General features: G+C 45.9%; 1 protein-coding gene across 1 annotated transcript in view; it reads left to right on the plus strand.

Moving 5' to 3' along the window:
* The window catches only part of LOC126292165 (uncharacterized), a 291437-nt gene that overhangs the window by 144196 nt on the left and 127937 nt on the right, over positions 1 to 19304 (plus strand). The window contains exon 3 of the mRNA XM_049986002.1: positions 3641 to 4232. Coding sequence (XP_049841959.1) covers positions 3647 to 4232 — 586 coding nt within the window. The 5' untranslated portion in view covers positions 3641 to 3646. The remainder of the gene's footprint in view (positions 1 to 3640; positions 4233 to 19304) is intronic.

The following is a 19304-nucleotide window of genomic DNA, read 5'->3' on the forward strand; positions in this document are numbered from 1 at the left end:
GCCTGCCATAGCAACAGCGATTTCGTCAGCCACCTGTGGTGTCTATGTTAAGGGTCAGTTGCCACTCCCTGCACCAAGTGCCTATCCGCTGCAGATATTCCTGCATTTCGCAGCAATTTTCTAATGCTGGAACTTCTCAGTATACTACAGCATCAACCGCGAAAAGCCGCATGGAACTTCCGACACTATCTACTAGGTCATATATATATATATATATATATATATATATATATATATATATATATATCAACAATTCCCTGCTTATTTTTTCCAAGCTCATATCGACACATCAACAAGTGCACTGCAACTAGTAAGGTGTGCGAGACTATACATCAGGATGTCTGATCACGGCACCTGGTGGCCATAGTTGTAACTGTACGGTGGCGCTGTGTCGCATGGGAATCATGCTCCCCATACTCTGGACATTAATGCTACCAAGTTTGGTACTCGTACGGTAATTAGTCTCCATGTATAACGCGTTAAACAGGGGAGGTTTTTTTTTATATTGGGTGAAGTTGTATATCTGTGAAGTGTGCTACCATCTAGTGGGATTTGTGCGAATGAGAACAAAAGGCCGCTGCAATGTGCTACCACCTGAGGGCACTGATGTAATCTTGTAGTTGAGTTGTGAGGGCTACCAGTCCACACAGTGAGCCATGCATGTTGTTTATCAAATACAGCCCGTAAGGCGATGACGTCGCGCCAGTTTCGCATGCGCAAAGGCTCCTGAAAACGTGCACAACCAGAGGTGTGCTATCAACTCTGATACTAAGTTTCACGAAGACTAGAGGAGTAACGATGAAGTATAGCGCAGTATATTTAACGCCAAGTACAGGATGATTCAAAAAGAATACCACTACTTTAAAAATGTGTATTTAATGAAAGAAACATAATATAACCTTTTGTTATACATCATTACAAAGAGTATTTAAAAGTTTTTTTTTCACTCAAAAACAGTTCAGAGATGTTTAATATGGCTCCCTCCAGACACTCGAGCAATATCAACCTGATACTCCAACTCGTTCCACACTCTCTGTAGCATATCAGACGTAACAGTTTGGATAGCTGCTGTTATTTCTCGTTTCAAATCATCAATGGTGGCTGGGAGAGGTGGTCGAAACACCATATCCTTAACATACCCCCATGAGAAAAAATCGCAGGGGGTAAGATCAGGGCTTCTTGGAGGCCAGTGATGAAGTGCCCTGTCACGGGCTGCCTGGCGGCCGATCCATCAGCTCGGGTAGTTGACGTTCAGGTAGTTACGGACAGATAAGTGCCAATGTGGTGGCGCTCCATCCTGCTGGAATAAGAATTGTTGTGCTTCTTGTTCGAGCTGAGGCAACAGCCAATTCTCCAGTTACAGTAGCACATTCGAACAAAAAGGGACCAAAAATTTTATTGGCTGGAAAGGCACAGAAAACGTTCACCTTAGGCCAGTCACTTTCATACTGAGTTGTTTCCCGCGGATTCTCAGTGCCCCATATACAGACATTGTGACGGTTGACTTTCCCGTTAGTGTGGAAAGTTGCTTCATCACTGTACACAATCTTTGAAACGAAAGATTCATCTGTTTCCATTTGAGCAAGGATAAAACCACAGAAATCGATTCTTTTAATCTTATCAGCTGCAGACAGTGCTTGAACCAATTTCAGACGATAAGGTTTCATGACTAACATTTTTAGTAGGACTCTCCATACAGTTGATTGTGAAATTTGCAGCTCTCTGCGAGTCGATTTTCCTGGGCTGCGAACAAATGCTTGCTGGATGCGTGCTACATTTTCATCACTCGTTCTCGGCCGTCCAGAACTTTTCCCTTTGCACAAACACCCATTCTCTGTAAACTGTTTATACCAACGTTTAATACACCACCTATCAGGAGGTTTAACACCATGCTTCGTTCGAAATGCACACTGAACAACTGTTGTCTATTCACTTCTGCCGTACTCAATGACACAAAAAGCTTTCTGTTGAGCGGTCGCCATCTTAGCATCAACTGACGCTGACGCCTAGTCAACAGCGCCTCAACCGAACAAATGTACAACTAAATGAAACTTTATAGCTCCCTTAATTCGCCGACAGATAGTGCTTAGCTCTGCCTTTTGTCGTTGCAGAGTTTTAAATTCCTAAAGTTGTGGTATTCTTTTTGAATCACCCTGTATTTCACATTACAGCATCTACATTGCGTTTAACAGCTTTCAAAGAAAAATAACTAACAACTCCGAGAGCAGCCAGCACTGCATGAGGGTGTCTCACTATTCCCATGCGTACGGCTGCAGCTGAATTCCCCTAATTTTATGGCTCAACTACACTACTGCCCATTAAAATTGCTACACCACGAAGATGACGTGTTACAGACGGAATTTAACCGACAGGAAGAAGATGCTGTGATATGCAGATCATTAGCTATTCAGAGCATTCACACAAGGTTGGCGCCGGTGGCGACACCTACAACGTGCTGACATGAGGAAAGTTACCAACCGATTTCTCATAGACAAACAGTAGTTGACCAGCATTGCTTCGTGAAACGTTGTTGTGATGGCTTGTGGAAGGAGGAGAAATGTTTCCGACTTTGATAAAGGTCGGATTGTAGCCTATCGCGATTGCGCTTTATCGTATCGCGTCATTGCTGCTCGCGTTGGTCGAGATCCAATGACTGTTAGCAGAAAACGGAATCGGTTGGTTCGGGAGGGTAATACGGAACGCCGTGCTGGATCCCAGCGGCCTCGCAGTCGAGATGACAGGCATCTTACCCGCATGCCTGTAACGGATCGTGCAGCCAGGTCTCGATCCCTGAGTCAACAGATGAGGACATTTGCAAGACAACAACCATCTGCACGAACAGTTCGAAGACGTTTGCAGCAGCATGGACTATCAGCTCGGAGACCATGGCTGTGATTACCCTTGACGCTGTATCAGAGACAGGAGCTTGTGCGATGGTGTAAACGACGAAGCTGGGTGCACGAATGGCAAAACGTCATTTTTTAGGATGAATCCAGGTTCTGTTTACAGCATCATGACGGTCGGATCCGCGTTTGGCGAAATGGGGTGCCATTGGTTCCATGTCTCGGTCACCTCATGTTCGCAGTGACGGCGCTTTGAACAGTTTACGTTACATTTGAGATGTGTTGCGACCCGTGGCTCTACCTTTCATTCGATCCCTGCAAAACCCTATATTTCATCAGGATAATGCGCGACCGCATGTCGCAGGTCCTGCACGGGCATTTCTGGATACAGAAAATGTTCGACTGCTGCCCTGGCCAGCACATTCTCCAGATCTCTCACCAATTGATAACGTCTGGTCAATGGTGGCCGAACAACTGGCTCGTCACAATACGCCAGCTACTACTCTTGATGAAGCTGCACGGGCAGCTGTACCTGTACACGCCATCCAAGCTCTGTTTGACTCAATGCCCAGGCGTATGAAGGCCGTTATTACGGCCAGAGGTGTTTGTTCTGGGTACTGACTTCTGAGGATCTATGCACCATTGCGTGAAAATGTAATAGCATGTCAGTTGTAGTGTAATATATTTGTCCAATGAATACCCGTTTGTCATCTGCTTCGTGGTGTAGCAATTTTAATGGCCAGTAGTGTAAGACGCTGCGAGGACACGGAGGCTGACAGTGGTGGTGGTGTTGGCAGGTAGCGATGAGGCGGCCCACGTACGTCGCCGCGGCGCTGCTGCTCGCCGCTCTGTCACCGTCTCTGGCGGCCGACGCTGACCCCGGCGCGTCACCGCCGCTGCCGTCGCCGACGGCGGCGACCAAGACCTCCACCACCGGCGCCGCCGCCTCCGCCACCACGACCACCACGACCACGACCACCGGCGCGAGCGGCACGACCTCTGGCGGCGGCGCGTCCGTGACTCGCACGGCGCTGCACGTGTCGCGCAGCCTGGACCCGGCCGGCACGGAGACGCTGGCGGTGCGCACGCGCTCCGGCGACGTCGCGACGCTGCTGGTGAAGCGCCGCGGCGCCAAGGCGGCGACGCCGCCCCCGCCGCGCCCCGTCAGCGTCGCGTCGCCCGCCCTCACCGTCGCCGACGCCGGCGCCGGCGCCGGCGGCGCGGACCGCAGCGTCGCCGTCAGGGGCAAGCTGACGTTCGCCGACCCTCACCACCAGGCGTCGACGGTAGACGTCGTGCCGCGGCCCGTCAAGGTCGTCTTCGGCGAGCAGCCGTCGCCTTCGCCGTCGGCCAAAGCTCTGTTCGGCCAGCCCCAGGACTCCACTGACGGTTCGTACCGACTCGCAGCTCTCTGCAGCCTGCAGCGTATGCTGATAGACGAAACATTATGACCACCTGTTTAACTCACACATCGAAAAAAGTTTTGCATCACCTCGGTACCGAGAATTGAAATAGATATCAACATAAACATCACTCTCGCCCTTTCCATTACTTATGGAAACCACACATTGCATGTTGTACCACCATACAGCGAGACCTTCAGAGGTGGTGGTCCAGATTGCTGTAAGCACTGGTACCTCTAATATCCAGTAGCACTTCGTCTGCATTGATACGTGCCTCTATTCTTCGTGGCCTACTATCCTCAACTTCATCAAGGCACTGTTGGTCCAGATTGTCCCACGTCTCAACGGCGACTAGGTGTAGATCCCTCAGAGTGGTTGATGGGTCACGTCGTCCATAAACAGGCCTTTCAAATGGTTCAATTGGCTCTGTGCACTATGGGACCTAACATCTGAGGTCATCAGTGCCCTAGAACTTAGAACTAGGTCAGCCTAACTAACGGGACATCACACACATCCATGCCCGAGGCAGGATTCGACCCTGCGACCAAAGCAGTCGCGCCTAGAACCGCTCGGCCACCACTGCCGGCACAGCCCTTTCCAGTCTATCCCAGGCATGTTTGGTAGGGTTCATATATGGAGAATAACATGCAGGCCACTCGAGCGATGCCTTATCCTGAAGGAAGAACATTCTCACAACATGCACACGATTGGCGGAGGGGAGGGGGTGACCAATTGTCGTCCATGAAGACGAATGCCTCGCCAATATGCTGCCGAGATACGGTTGCACTATCGTTCGGAGGAAGGCATTCACGTATCGTACAGCCAACAGCGTCGTACGTCTGCCCCATATAATGCCACCCAAAAACATCAGGGAACCTCCAACTTGCTGCACTCGCTGGACAGTGTGCCTGAGGCGCTCTGCCTGACCGGGTTGCCTCCAAACACGTGTCTGAAGATCGTCTGGTTGAAGGAATATGCAACACTCATCAGTTATGAGAACGTGATGCCAGTCCTGAGCGGTCCATTCGGCACGTTGTTCGGCCCATCTGTACTGCGCTGCATGGTCTCGTGGTTGCAATGAGAGACCTCCCCATGGACGTCGGGAGGGACATTGTACATCATGCAGCCTATTGCACACAGTTTGAGTGGTAACACGATGTCCTGTGGCTGCACAGAAAGCATTATTCAACATGGTGGCGTTGATGTCCGGGTTCCTCTGATCCATTATCCGTAGGTAGCGGTCATCCACTGCAGTAGTAGCCCTTGGGCGGTCTGAGCGAGGCATGTCATCGACAGTTGCTCTGTATCTCCTCCATGTCCGAACAACACTGCTTTGGTTCACTCCGAGACGCCTGGACTCTTCCCTTGTCGAGAGCCCTTCCTGGCACAAAGTAACAATGCGGACGCGATCGAACCACGGTATTGACCGTCTAGCCATGGTTGAGCTTCAGATAACACGAGCCGTGTACCTCCTCCCTGGTGGAATGACCGGAACTGATCGGTTGTCGGACCCCCTCCGTCTAATAGGCGCTGCTCATGCATGGTTGTTTACATCTTTGGGCGGGTTGAGTGACATGTCTGAACGGTCAAAGGGACTCTGTCTATGATACAATATCCACAGTCAACGTCTATCTTCACCAGTTCTGGGAACCAGGGTGACGCAAAACATTTTTTTTATGTTCGTAGCTTTTTTGTCCGTCTTTGGAACGAAATACATCTCTGAACTGTGTATCAGCGATCCGACAGTTTGTTGCTACATTTGTCGAGGTATGTTGCACTAGCTGCCTAGGCACAGGCCATGTAATTGGCGTAAACAACTGGCCGCTGATTTACTTGGTGATGGCGCCCCAGATTATTTCAATAGGACCCATATCAGGCGAATTTGGTAGCGAAGATATCAGTGCGAGTTCCCCATATTGCTCCTCAAACCACTGAAGCTCTTTTCTGGCTCCTAGATGCGGGCAGTTACACTGCTGAGAAAAAACATCGCCGTCGGGGAAGCCTCAAGGGAAGCAGATGGTTCCCAGCTGTCAGCGTGTCTTCCATCGCTACTTAAGCTCCCACACAAGGGCAGGAAAATATTACCCATACCATAATACTGCTCCCACCACACTGCATCCGTAGTACGCCGCCGTTCAACTCGACGACAGCATTTGTGGATACGACCCTGGACGTAGCAAACGTGTGATTCACCCAAAAACCTACACGTTTCCATTAATCTTAGAAGTAGACACCTTAAGGGTTCCGAAGCAACTCAAATCGCTTGATACGGGCAAGTCTTCAGGTCCAGATTGTATACCGATTAGGTTCCTTTCAGATTACGCTGATACAATAGCTCCCTACTTAGCAATCATATACAACCGCTCGCTCATCGATAGATCTGTACCTACAGATTGGAAAATTGCACAGGTTGCACCAGTGTTTAAGAAGGGCAGTAGGAGTTATCAATCGAACTACAGAATTATATCCATGAAGTCGGTTTGCAGTAAGGTTTTGGAGCATATATTGTATTCAAACATTATGAATCATCTCGAAGGAAACGATCTATTGATACGTAATCAGAAAACATCGTTCTTGTGCAACGCAGCTAGCTCTTTATTCGCACGAAGTAACGGCTGCTATCGACAGGGGATCACAAGTTGATTCCGTATTTCTAGATTTTCGGAAAGCTTTTGACACCGTTCCTAACAAGCGACTTCTAATCAAGCTGCGGGCCTATGGGGTATCGTCTCAATTGTGAGACTGGATTTGCAATTTCCTGTCAGGAAGGTCGCAGTTCGTAGTAATAGACGGCAAATCATCGAGTAAAACTGAAGTGATATCAGGTGCTCCCCAAGGAAGCGTCCCGGAACCTCTGCTGTTCCTGATCTATATAAATGACCTGGGTGACAATCTGAGCAGTTCTCTTAGGTTGTTCGCAGATGGTGGTGTAAATTACCGTCTAGTAAGGTCATCCGAAGACCAGTATCAGTTGCAAAGCGATTTAGAAAAGATTGCTGTATGGTGTGGCAGGTGGCAGTTGACGCTAAATAACGAAAAGTGTGAGGTGGACCACATGAGTTCCAAAATAAACACGTTGGAATTCGATTACTCGATAAATAGTACAATTCTCAAGGCTGTCAATTCAACTAAGTACCTGGGTGTTGTAAAGACCACATAGGTAATATTGTGGGGAAGGCGAGCCGAAGGTTGCGTTTCAGTGGCAGGACACTTAGAAGATGGAACAAGTCCACTTAAGAGAAAGCTTACACTACACTCGTTCGTCCTCTGTTAGAATATTGCTGCGCGGTGTGGGATCCTTACCAGGTGGGATTGACGGAGGACATCGAAAGGGTGCAAGAAAGGGCAGCTCGTTTTGTATTATCACGTAATAGGGGAGAGAGTGTGGCAGATATGATACGCGAGTTGGGATGCAAGTCATTAAAGCAAAGACGTTTTTCGTAGCGGCGAGATCTATTTCCGAAATTTCAGTCACCAACTTTATCTTCCGAATGCGAAAATATTTTGTTGAGCCCAACCTACATAGGTAGAAATGATCGTCAAAATAAAATAACAGAAATCAGAGCTAGAACAACAAGATTTAGGTGTTCGTTTTTCCCGCGCTGTTCTGAAGTGGAATGGTAGAGAGGTAGTATGATTGTGGTTCGATGAACCCTCTGCCAAGCACCTAAATGTGAATTGCAGAGTAGTCATGTAGATGTATATAGGCGATAACATCTCGGTCGACGAACTATTCCAATCCAGGTAGAGAGACATTCTCACATCGGACGATATCTAGAGTAAACGATCCACTTCCAGAACTCCCTCTGCCATCGTCATGACTGAAATTAACTCGAGATCCACAGAAAAAATTGGGTCAATTTAATATGACACTTTCTGCAGTGCGATTAATTCCAAGTTTATTCTCGAGGCTCATTATATGTTTGTAAACTGGCATGCGATGGCGGCGTTGACGATATACACGTCGGTGAGGCATAGTGGCTTCAATGCTGTTGCAGACAGAGCTCACAGCCGAATGGTTCCGCTGGCGTGCACTCCCGCTTATATAGGGAGCGAACGACCTTGCTTACGTAACGCAGCTGATAAGGGACTTAGACTCTGCAGGCACCAGAATGAGGGCGTTATCCCGTACACGGGCTGTAGTAGCTCTAGCATCGCGCTCCTGCTGCTGCGCCGGCCTTATCACTTGGCGCCGAGCCGAGTCGGGCGGTTTGTGTCACCGACTTGCTAGGCGCTCAGCGGGCAGTGCGGCACTATGCTTTTGAATTTTTTTCAACTGTTGCATCCTTGAGGCCCTTGTTTGCGGTGTACGCTCCCCGGTTGATGGCTGACGCTACAGATCACACACTTTATTAATAATTATAGTACAGGGTTACATCACCAGTTAAAGTTTGAAACGTCCCCTTAGAAAAATTAATGAGTGATTGTGCTTAAACTGACACACAATATTTTTAGCGCAACGCAATCTGACTTTCAATAATCCCTACAAAAGAACGGCCCTGACTAACAATAACCTATACCTTTCACGAATCACTTACCTCACCAAAATCTTCGTTACTCGAACTACTGCAATACAGCAAGCGCCACTACTGCCAGCTAAATAAAAGATTCAAACTACTGAAGGGACTAACTACTGACAGGCATAGTTAGCAAATGAAAGATTTTGATAGAGAACAAACAATGTATTTACCTTAATAGTGTTCCAATATTTATCAGTTCATGACATCCAGTCTTACAGATTTACTGTCTCTGATGGACACACGTCCAGATTATGCTCTCTCAGAACTCCGCCATCTCACTTCCCCACATCCACCACTGCTGGCGGCTCATCTCCAACTGCGCAACGCTACGCACTATTAACATCCAACTGTCCAACACTACAATAGCAATATTGCAACAATGCATACCAGCCACAGACCACACAAAACAGTCAGCGATTTTCATATAGAGCGCTACGTGGCGTTACCAATATAAAAACCTAAACAGCGTACCTACATTCTCAGCAAGTACACCAAGTCCTTTCATCCGTACATGTATTTTTTCATCATTACTAACTTTACGACAGGAGCGGGTATACAAGGTATATTACTATATATATAACTACGTCTAGATTGGGACTTAGCATCTATTCCACAATGCCTGGCCTTGTAGGCGATAACATCTCAGTCGGCGAACGATTCCAATCCAGGTAGAGAGGCTTTCCCACATCGGACGATAGCTAGAGTAAACCATCCTCTTCCAGAACTCGCTGAGGAATGAAACAAATAGGAAGTGCAGGGAAGCAAAGACGAAATGGCTGCATGAAAAATGTGAAGAAATCGAAGAAGAAATGATTGTCGGGAGGACTGATTCAACATTGAGGAAAGTCAAAACAACCATCGGCGAAATTAAAAGCAAGGGTGATACTATTAAGAGTGCAATGGGAATTCCACTGTTAAAAGGAGAGGTGAGAGTGGATAGGTGGAAAGAGTGCAAAAACTGCAGAGGAAGACAGAGATTGCAGTACATCCAGCAAGTAATCTAGGACGTAGGTTGCAAGTTCGAGATGAAGAGATTGGCACAGCAGAGAAACTCGTGGCGGTCCGCATCAAACCAGTCAGAGGACTAAAAAAAAAAATAAATAAATAAAGGCACAATAAGTGGACCTCACACGAGAAACTTTCCTGTAGCGTAAGTAACATCGTGTCCGTGTCCTCCGAATTTAACTGCTGGCACTAGATCTGATGGCAGGCAACGTCGTCCAGGCATTTGACAAACCCAAATACCTGAGTCGTAATACCGCAGGGTGTAGCGTGTCTCATAGTCTGCATCATTCGCTTCCAATTATCCACTGTCCGGAGACGTCGTTTTACATTAACTGAGAAATGTTTGGATTATTAGCAGCCGTTCCATAATTGTATCCCATTCTTTTCAGTGCCCCACGCACAGTCATTGTACGAGCTGGGCTGTTAGTAGCATTTCGGAACTCTCGAGACATTCCTGTCACTGATTACATGCGATTTTTTACAACCGCTTGTAACACTTATATCCATTAGAAGTAGGTTTATATTATGCATCTGTTTTATTTATTTATTTACACGTCAAGTTCCGTAGGGCCAAATTGTGGATAAAATCTCCAAGGTCATGCAACGTGTCTGTACGTGAAATTACAACACAAAAGTAATAACAGATAAAAATAAAATGTTTATGAACCCGAAAAAAAGTCACTCCATAAGTTTAAGTAGATGCAGTCAACAATACAACAGGAATCAGCTTGATTTTTCAAGAAACTCCTCGACAGAATAGAAGGAGTGATCCATGACAAAACTCTTAAGTTTCGATTTGAAACCGTGTGGATTACTGCTGAGATTTTTGAATTCAAGTGGTAGTTTACTGAAAATGGATGCAACAGTTTACTGCACACCTTTCTGCACAAGAGTTAAGGAAGTCCGAACCAAATACAGGCTTGATTTCTGCCAAGTATTAACTGGGAATAAGCCAATATTGTTAACAAGAAATGACAGTAAGGAATATATATATTGAGAGGCAAAAGTCAAAATACCCTGACTCGTGAACAGGGGTCGACAAGAGGTTCGTGAACATACACCAGTTACTGCCCGAACCGCCCGTTTCTGAGCCAAAAATATCCTTTCACAGTGGGAAGAGTTGTTGTTGTTGTTGAGGTCTTCAGTCCTGAGACTGGTTTGATGCAGCTCTCCATGCTACTGTATCCTGTGCAAGCTTCTTCATCTCCCTATACCTACATCCTTCTGAATCTGCTTAGTGTATTCATCTCTTGGTCTCCCTCTACGATTTTTACCCTCCACCCTGCCCTCCAGTACTAAACTGGTGATCCCTTGATGCCTCAGAACATGTCCTACCAACCGATCCCTTCTTCTATTCAAGTTGTGCCACAAACTACTCTTCTCCCCAATTCTATTCAACACCTCCGCATTAGGTATGTGATCTGCCCATCTAATCTTCAGCATTCTTCTGTAGCACCGCATTTCGAAAGCTTCTATTCTCTTCTTGTCCAAAATATTTATCGTCCATGTTTCACTTCCATACATGTCTACACTCCATACAAATACTTTCAGAAACGACTTCCTGACACTTAAATCTATACTCGATGTTAACAAATTTCTCTTCTTCAGAAATGCTTTCCTTGCCATTGCCAGTCTCCATTTTATATCCTCTCTACTTCGACCATCATCAGTTATTTTGCTCCCCAAATAGCAAAACTCCTTTACTACTTTAGGTGTCTCATTTCCTAATCTAATTCCCTCAGCATCACCCGGCTTTATTCGACTACATTCCATTATCCTCGTTTTGCTTTTGTTGTTGTTCATCTTATACCTTCCTTTCAAGACACTGTCCATTCCGTTCAACTGAAGAGTTACCCCAAAATATAATACCATACGACATAAGCGAATGAAAAGAAGCAAAGTAGAGTAATTTTCGTGTGGAACGATCACTAACTTGAGATACAATTCTAATAGTAAAAATGGCAGTATTAAGTCTTAGAACAAGATCCTGAACGTGTGCTTTCCATGACAGTTTACTATCTATCTGAACACCTAGAAATTTAAACTATTCAGTTTCACTAACCATATGGCCTTTCTGTGAAATTAAAACGTCAGGTTTTGTAGAATTGTGTGTTAAAAACTGTAAAAACTGAGTCTTACTGTGATTTAGCGTTAGTTTATTTTCTACAAGCCACGAAGTTAGGTCATGAACTACACTATTTGAAACCGAGCCAAGCTGGTGTCATCATCAAACAGAAATATTTTAGAGTTACCCGTAATACTAGAGGCCATATCATTTATATAAATAAGGAACAGGAGTGGCCCCAACACTGATCCCTGGGGCACCCTCCAATTGACCATACCACAGTCAGACCCCACGTGACAGTCATTCTCAACATTACGAATAATGACCTTTTGCTGTCTGTTTCTGAAGTAAGAGGTGAACCAGTTGTGATCTACTCCCCATATTCCATAATGGTCAAACATGTGGAGCAATATTTTCTGATCAACACAATTAAACGCATTAGTTAAATCAAAAAATATGCCTAGCTTTCGAAACCTTTTGTTTAACCCATCCAAGACCTAACAGAGAATATAGCGTTTTCAGTTGTTAAACTACTTCTAAAGCCGAACTGTACGTTTGATAGCAATTTGTGTGATATAAAATGATCAATTATCCTTACATACACAGCCTTTTCAATACCTTTATCAAACACTGATGGCATAGAAATAGGCCTAAAATTGTCTAAATTATCCTTTCCTGCCTGTTTATAAAGCTGCTTTACTAGTGAGAACTTTAATCGTTCAGGAAACTACTTCAAAGTCACTCCAGCAGTGTCGTATTCGATTCTGACAGCCCTCTGCCAGCTATGTGACAATCTGCAGAGTAAGTGTAGCAAGACTCCCAGCGACCAGCGAGCTGTGGTGTGCCAGGAGGGAGCACCGAGGTCCCATCATCGAGGCTCCAGCATAAGCAAACCCTCTGAGTTTTTCTACCAACAGCATCCGAAGAAATCAACGGTAGGAGAACGTGGTCTATAAAACGGACACCGAGTTTCATTCGATGCGATATTTATTGTGGAATACAACAGACAGAAAAATTATACAGCCATGTGACCCTGTCCACTGTTGGGATGTTATTCAACTTGCCTGTCACATTCACACCTTCACTGGTCTCGGCGAAACATTAGAGACCCATTGCGCAATCTGTTTTTGGTAGGTTAATATTGATAACACTATATCTCCTCACTGGTGATATTTTTTTTCGGAAAAGAATTGTCCGCATTTTTCATTTCAATCAATAAGTGGCAGGCGTCCATGTGTCGCTTTCTTTTTTCTTTCTGTGTTCGGCAGTCAACGTGTTTGGCAAAAACTTTGCACAAACTTTTCTCATCTTCAAATCATTTTGAAGACTGCACCTAGCTTGGTACGTTACGATTTGTGACACTACAGCTTTGACACAGTACAACCACACGTCCACTCCTCAACACTGCCTGTTCGAAACTGATTGGTCGAATTCACAGCTATTGTTTAAAGTCGTTAGTTGAAGCTGCCTGTGCAGTTACTGCGCTGACGTCATTTATATACCAGGAATACAATCAACCTCGGAACTTCCTGGACTGTATGTATGAGGCTCCTCAAGGAAGTTTTCACTGAGGAGCCAGAGAAACTGGTACACCTGCCTAATATCGTGTAGGGCCCCCGCGAGCACGCAGAAGTGCCGCAGCACGACGTGGCATAGTCTCGACTAATGTCCTCGAGTAGTGCTGGAGGGAACTGACACCAAGAATCTTGCAGTGTTGTCCATAAATCCGTAAGAGTAAGTGCGGTTGGAAATTTCTTCTGAACAGGACAGTGCAAGGCATCTCACATATCCTCAGTAATGTTCATGTCTGGGGAGTTTGGTGGCCAGCGGAGGTGTTTAAACTCAGAAGAGTGTTCCTGGGGCCACTCTGTAGCAATTATGGACTTGTAAAGTGTCGCATTGTCGTCCTGGAATTGCCCAAGTCCGTCGGAATGCACAATGGACATGAATTGATGCAGGTGATCAGACAGTATGCTTACGTACGTGTCACCTGTCAGAGTCGTATCTAGACGTATCAGGGGTCCCATATCACTCCAACTGCACACGCCCCACACCATTACAGAGCCTCCACCAGCTTGAACAGTCCCCTGCTGACATGCAGGGTCCATGGATTCATGAGGTTGTCTACATACCCGTACACGTCCATCCACTCCATACAATTTGAAACGAAACTCGTCCGACCAGGCACATGTTTCCAGTCATCAATAGTCCAATGTCGGTGTTGACGGACCCAGGAGAGACGTAACGCTTTGTGTCAGCAGTCATCAAGGGAGATCGATGATGTTTCGTTGAATGGTTCGCATGCTGACACTTGTTGATGGCCAGCATTGAAATCTGCAGCAGTTTGCGGAAAGGTTGCACTTCTCTCACGCTGAGAGATTCTCATCAGTCACCGTTGGTCCCGTTCTTGCTGGATGTTTTTCCGGCCGTAGCGATGTCGGAGATTGCTCAGATTATCAAAATTTGACGCTAATCTTTTAGAACTCATATGGACAGCCTCACCTCCTTTACTGATCAGGGTAAAAAAAATGGTTCAAATGGCTCCGAGCCCTATGGGATTTAACGAGGTCATCAGTCCCCTACAACTACTTCAACCTAACTAACCTAAGGACATCACACACATCCATGGCCAAGACAGGATTTGAATCTGCGACCGTAGCGGTCGCGCGGTTCCAGACTGAAGCGCGTAGAACCGCTCGGCCACAGCGGCCGGCTGTTCAGGGTCAATGGACTCTTTTCACACCATATCGATATCTTGCCTATATCGTTTTATAATTCGTTTAGATCTTCTGATGAATCAACCAGACAGTAAACGACGGCACATGTTCAAAAAATTTAAGATAGTTGCTCATTTCACACCTAAAACCGGTTTAATACTTTAAGAAAAACAAAGGGCTAAAGACACTGGTATAGGCATGCACATTCAAATGCAGAGATATGTAAACAGACAGAATACAGCGGTGCGGTCGGCAACACCTATGTGACACAACACGTGTCCGGCGCAGTTGTTAGATATGGCAGGTTAGCAGGATTTAAGTGAGTTTGAAGGTGCTGTTATAGTCGGCGCACGTGCGATTGGACACATCTCCGAGATACCGATGGAGTAAGGATTTTCCCGTACGACCATTCCACGAGTGTACCGTGACACAATACATCGTAACAGCGAAGAAATTTCTTCTTTTGCCCACTTGTACAGTAAGAATGAATTTTTCTGCCCTGCCTCTTAGTTTTGTCGTTATTCGACGTCCTAGATAAGGCAGCGAACACTGCACGATTAGTTTCTTCAAAATAAACACTGTCACTTTTTCATACTGTATCTGATTTCCTAGAAGGAATAACCTTCCTGCAATCATGATCGCTGTTACCGTCATCTGCTAGGATTAGTCTCTTTCTGGATTACCATTAGACAGATATGAAGTTTCAGCAAACATCAAATCGTACCGCCGTTTCCTTTTGCCATAGAAGGCCTGTGTATCGACTTCCTCATGTAAAAACTGATTGCAGATTCGCAATATGTCCCACGCATTGTCGACTGGCTACAAGTCTGGTGATCTGATGGGCCAGGGCAAAAGGCTGACATCCTGAGACGCTAAGAAGGCACTTGCTCGGGCATTGTCTTGCTGGAAAATGGCGTCTTGGGTGTTGTGCAGAAAGAATATGGCTACAGGTCAGACTGGTCGCAGTGCACTGGCCATGCACCAACTGTGACATGTGGTTGTGCCTAATAGCACCCCACAGCATAAGGTTGTTAGATATGGCAGGTTAGCAAGATTTAAGTGAGTTTGAAGGTGCTGTTGTGGTCGGCGCACGTACTGGTTGTTTTCTGCGAATGCAGTCACTGTGACGTCGCTCTCCCTGTGTGTGGCGAACCAAATTGCGGCCATCATTTTCAAACAAACGGAACCTGGAAACGCTGTCGGATAATGTTTGTGTCCCCAATCTATATGAACATATATACTCCGATAGCCACCAAACGGTGTGTGGCGGAGGGCACAATTCGCGCGAAAGTCATATTCCACCCCCCCCCCCCCCCTCCCCCGTCTGTTGTACTCGCGGATCGCGCGAGGGAAAACGACTGTCTGAACGCCTCACTACGAGCTTTAATTTCCCTTATCTTTGAATGATGGTGATCATAGGGTGATTTGAAAGTTGGTGGTAATAATACAGAGGGGTCCAAAAAAATGCTTCTACTGTTTAACAGTCCATAACTTGCAAACTAATTCTAATTGACAGAGTTGTCTCATCTTTGGTAGTGTAACAGTTTGTAGTTCCGGCAATCGCCGCACAAGCGTTGTATTGCGTTGTTTTGTTTTCTCAGATGACAGTCGCCAAATAGTCAGTGTTTTGTTCTTAGTTGCAACTATGAGGCTCACTCCAAAAGAAATGCACACTATTTTTGTAAAAATACAGTTCTCATTCTGCATTTACATCCTTCCCGCTTGTTTCTAAACTTAGTTCAACCTGTTCCCGTGCATGGCACCGTCACAGCATGTCTTCGATATGGCTGCTACACTTGACGTTCGTCAGAAGCAACGTTCTGTCATAGAATTCCTGTGCTGTGAAAACGAAACAGAGAGAAACATCCACAAGAGGCTGAAAAAGCTGTATGCAGATCCTGCTGTCGATCGTAGTACAGTTAGTGGGTGGGCAAGCAGGTTACGCGATGAAATCTGGCACGACAATATTGAGGATTGTCCTCGCAGCGGCAGGCCTCGTACTTCATACACTCCAGACGATGTGCAGAGAGTTAACGAATTGGTGACTGCTGACATACGCATCACAGTGAACGAATTGTCACGCTACGTTGGGATAGAGGAAGGAAGTGTTTGCAGAATACTTAAAGTGGTGGCGTTAAAAAATGTTTGTGCCAGGTGGGTTCCCAGGATGTTGACAGTGGCTCACAAACAAACAAGAAAAACGGTATGCAGCGAACTTTTGGAACATTACGAGAATGGTGGAGATGAATTTCTTGGAAGAATTGTGACAGGTGATGAAACATGGCTCCATCATTTTTCACCAGAGACGAAAAGGCAATCAATGGAGTGGCATCATGCAAATTCACCCAAGAAAAAAGAAATTCAAAACCACACCTTCTGCTGCTAAACTTATGGCTACGGTGCTTTTCGATTGCGAAGGTCTCTTGCTTGCGGACATCATGCCAAGTGGAACCACCATAAATTCTGAAGCATATGTGACGACACTGAAGAAATTTCGAGCTCGATTGAGTCGTGCTAGACAACATCGGGAAAAGCAGGATGTTTTGCAGTTGCTCGACAATGCACGGCCATATGTCAGTCAAAATACCATGGAATCCATCACACAACTCGGATGGACAACACTGAAACAACCGCCTTACAGTCCTGACCTGGCTCCATGTGACTATCATCCCTTTGGGAAACTGAAAGACTCTCTTCGTGGAACAAGCTTTCAAAGTGATGACTCCCTTGTGCACGCTGCCTGACAGTGGCTCCAACAGGTTGGTCCATAATTTTACCGTGCGGGTATACGGGCGCTGGTTCCAAGGCAGTAAGGCAGTTGAGAGGGATGGAAACTATGTGGAGAAATGAAAATGTTGTTCCTAAAGGATGTATCTACACACTGTAAAACTTTCAACCATATAGAATAAAAGATGTGTTTGTTTTAAAAATAGTGTGCGTTTCTTTCGGAGTGACCCTCGTGGTTACTCGAGTAAACATGGCTGACGCAAGGCTTACATTCGATGAAAGGAAGTCAGCCTTGAAGTGGTATTTTAAGTACGAAAATATTAATGAGGTTCAACGGCAATGACGAAATGAGTATCAGACAGAGCCACCGAGACGTTTAACGATTCGTCGCATTCAAGACAAATTTGAAGCCAAGGCTGTGTTAAAGATGTACACAAACAACGATCTGGAAGACCTGTAACACTAACAACCCCAGCTAACTGCCGTCGTATGTTACAACAATTCACTCGCTCACCACAGAAGTCTGTGAGACAGTGTGCCCATGAAATTGGAGTGAGTCGCTCAAGCGTTCGGCGAATTTTGAAGACAGCAAAGTGGAAATGCTACATCCCACGATTGCTACACGCAATGAACGAGGACGACCCAGATCGTAGAATGGAGTACTACGAGTGGTTTACTGACATGCTGCGCAACGATGAAGAGTTTGCAGAGATGATTGTGTGGTCTGATGAGGCACACTTCAAACTCAATGGTACAGTAAATCGCCACAATTGCATCCACTGCGCCGCCGAAAATCCGAACGTCCATGTAGTGCCGTGAATTTGCCAGGAGTAAATGTGCGGTGTGGGTTGTCTTACCGGGGCTTGATTGGGCCATTCTTCTTTGACGGCACAGTTACCGGTGAGATGTACCTTCAGAAGTTTCAGACATCCATTTTGACTGCCATCCGAGACTTGTATGGAGATGGAAGAGTTTGCTTTCAACAAGATGGTGCCCCAGCCCACTACCAAAATCGTGTTAGGGCGTACCTCGACGAAACTCTACCAGGAAGATGGATAGGCCGTAGAGGTGCTGCGGAGTATCCACCACGTTCCCCAGACTTAACTCGCCTGGACTTTTACCTGTGGGGAACACTAAAGGACATCGTTTATCGACAAAAGCCACGCACATTGGATGAACTTCGAGAATATCCAGCTGAACACGTTGCAGTCAGTAGTTCGTGCTGCAGTTCGGCGGCATTGTTTGTGTGTGGATGCTAATGGTGACTATTTCGAACACCTACAGTGATATCTTTAAGTTGGACACTTTCGCCAAAAATGAGACAACTCTGTCAATTAGTTTACAAGTTATGGACTTCTAAACAGTGGATACATTTTTTTGGACCCCTCTGTATATGCTCTACATCCTCGGCAAAGATCGGATTTCGGAATTTAGTGAGCAGCCCCTTCCATTTAGCGCGTCGTCTATCTGCAAATGTGTTCCACTTCAAACTTTGTATGAGATTTGTAACGCTCTCGCGATGGCTAAGTGTACCAGTCACGAATCTTGCCACTCTTCTTTGGAGCTTCTCAATCTCTTGAATCAGACCCAACTGGTAAGGGTCCCATACAGACGAGCAATAAGACTGGACGAACTAACGCGTTGTAAGCTTTTTCCTTTGTTGAAGGACTGCATCGCTTCAAGATTCTACCAATAATCCGCAATCTAGAGTTCGCTTTGCCCGTTACTTGTGTAATCTGATCGTTCCATTTGAGATCATTTCGAACAGTCACATCCAGGTACTAGACTGATGTTACCGCTACCAAAGACTCGATATTTATTTTGTAATCTTACATTAGTGGGGATTTTCGCATTGTTACACGCACTAGGTTACACCTACTAATATTGAGAGATAACTGCCAGTCATTATACCACGCATTTATTTTCTACAAATCCTCATTTTGTTCACAGCTTTCGTGTGATGCTACCTTCCTGTAGACTACAGCATCATCGGCATGCACTCTAATGCCGCCGTCAATACCATC

This window comes from Schistocerca gregaria, chromosome 9 (genome assembly GCF_023897955.1).
Source record: "Schistocerca gregaria isolate iqSchGreg1 chromosome 9, iqSchGreg1.2, whole genome shotgun sequence".
NCBI lineage: Eukaryota > Metazoa > Arthropoda > Insecta > Orthoptera > Acrididae > Schistocerca > Schistocerca gregaria.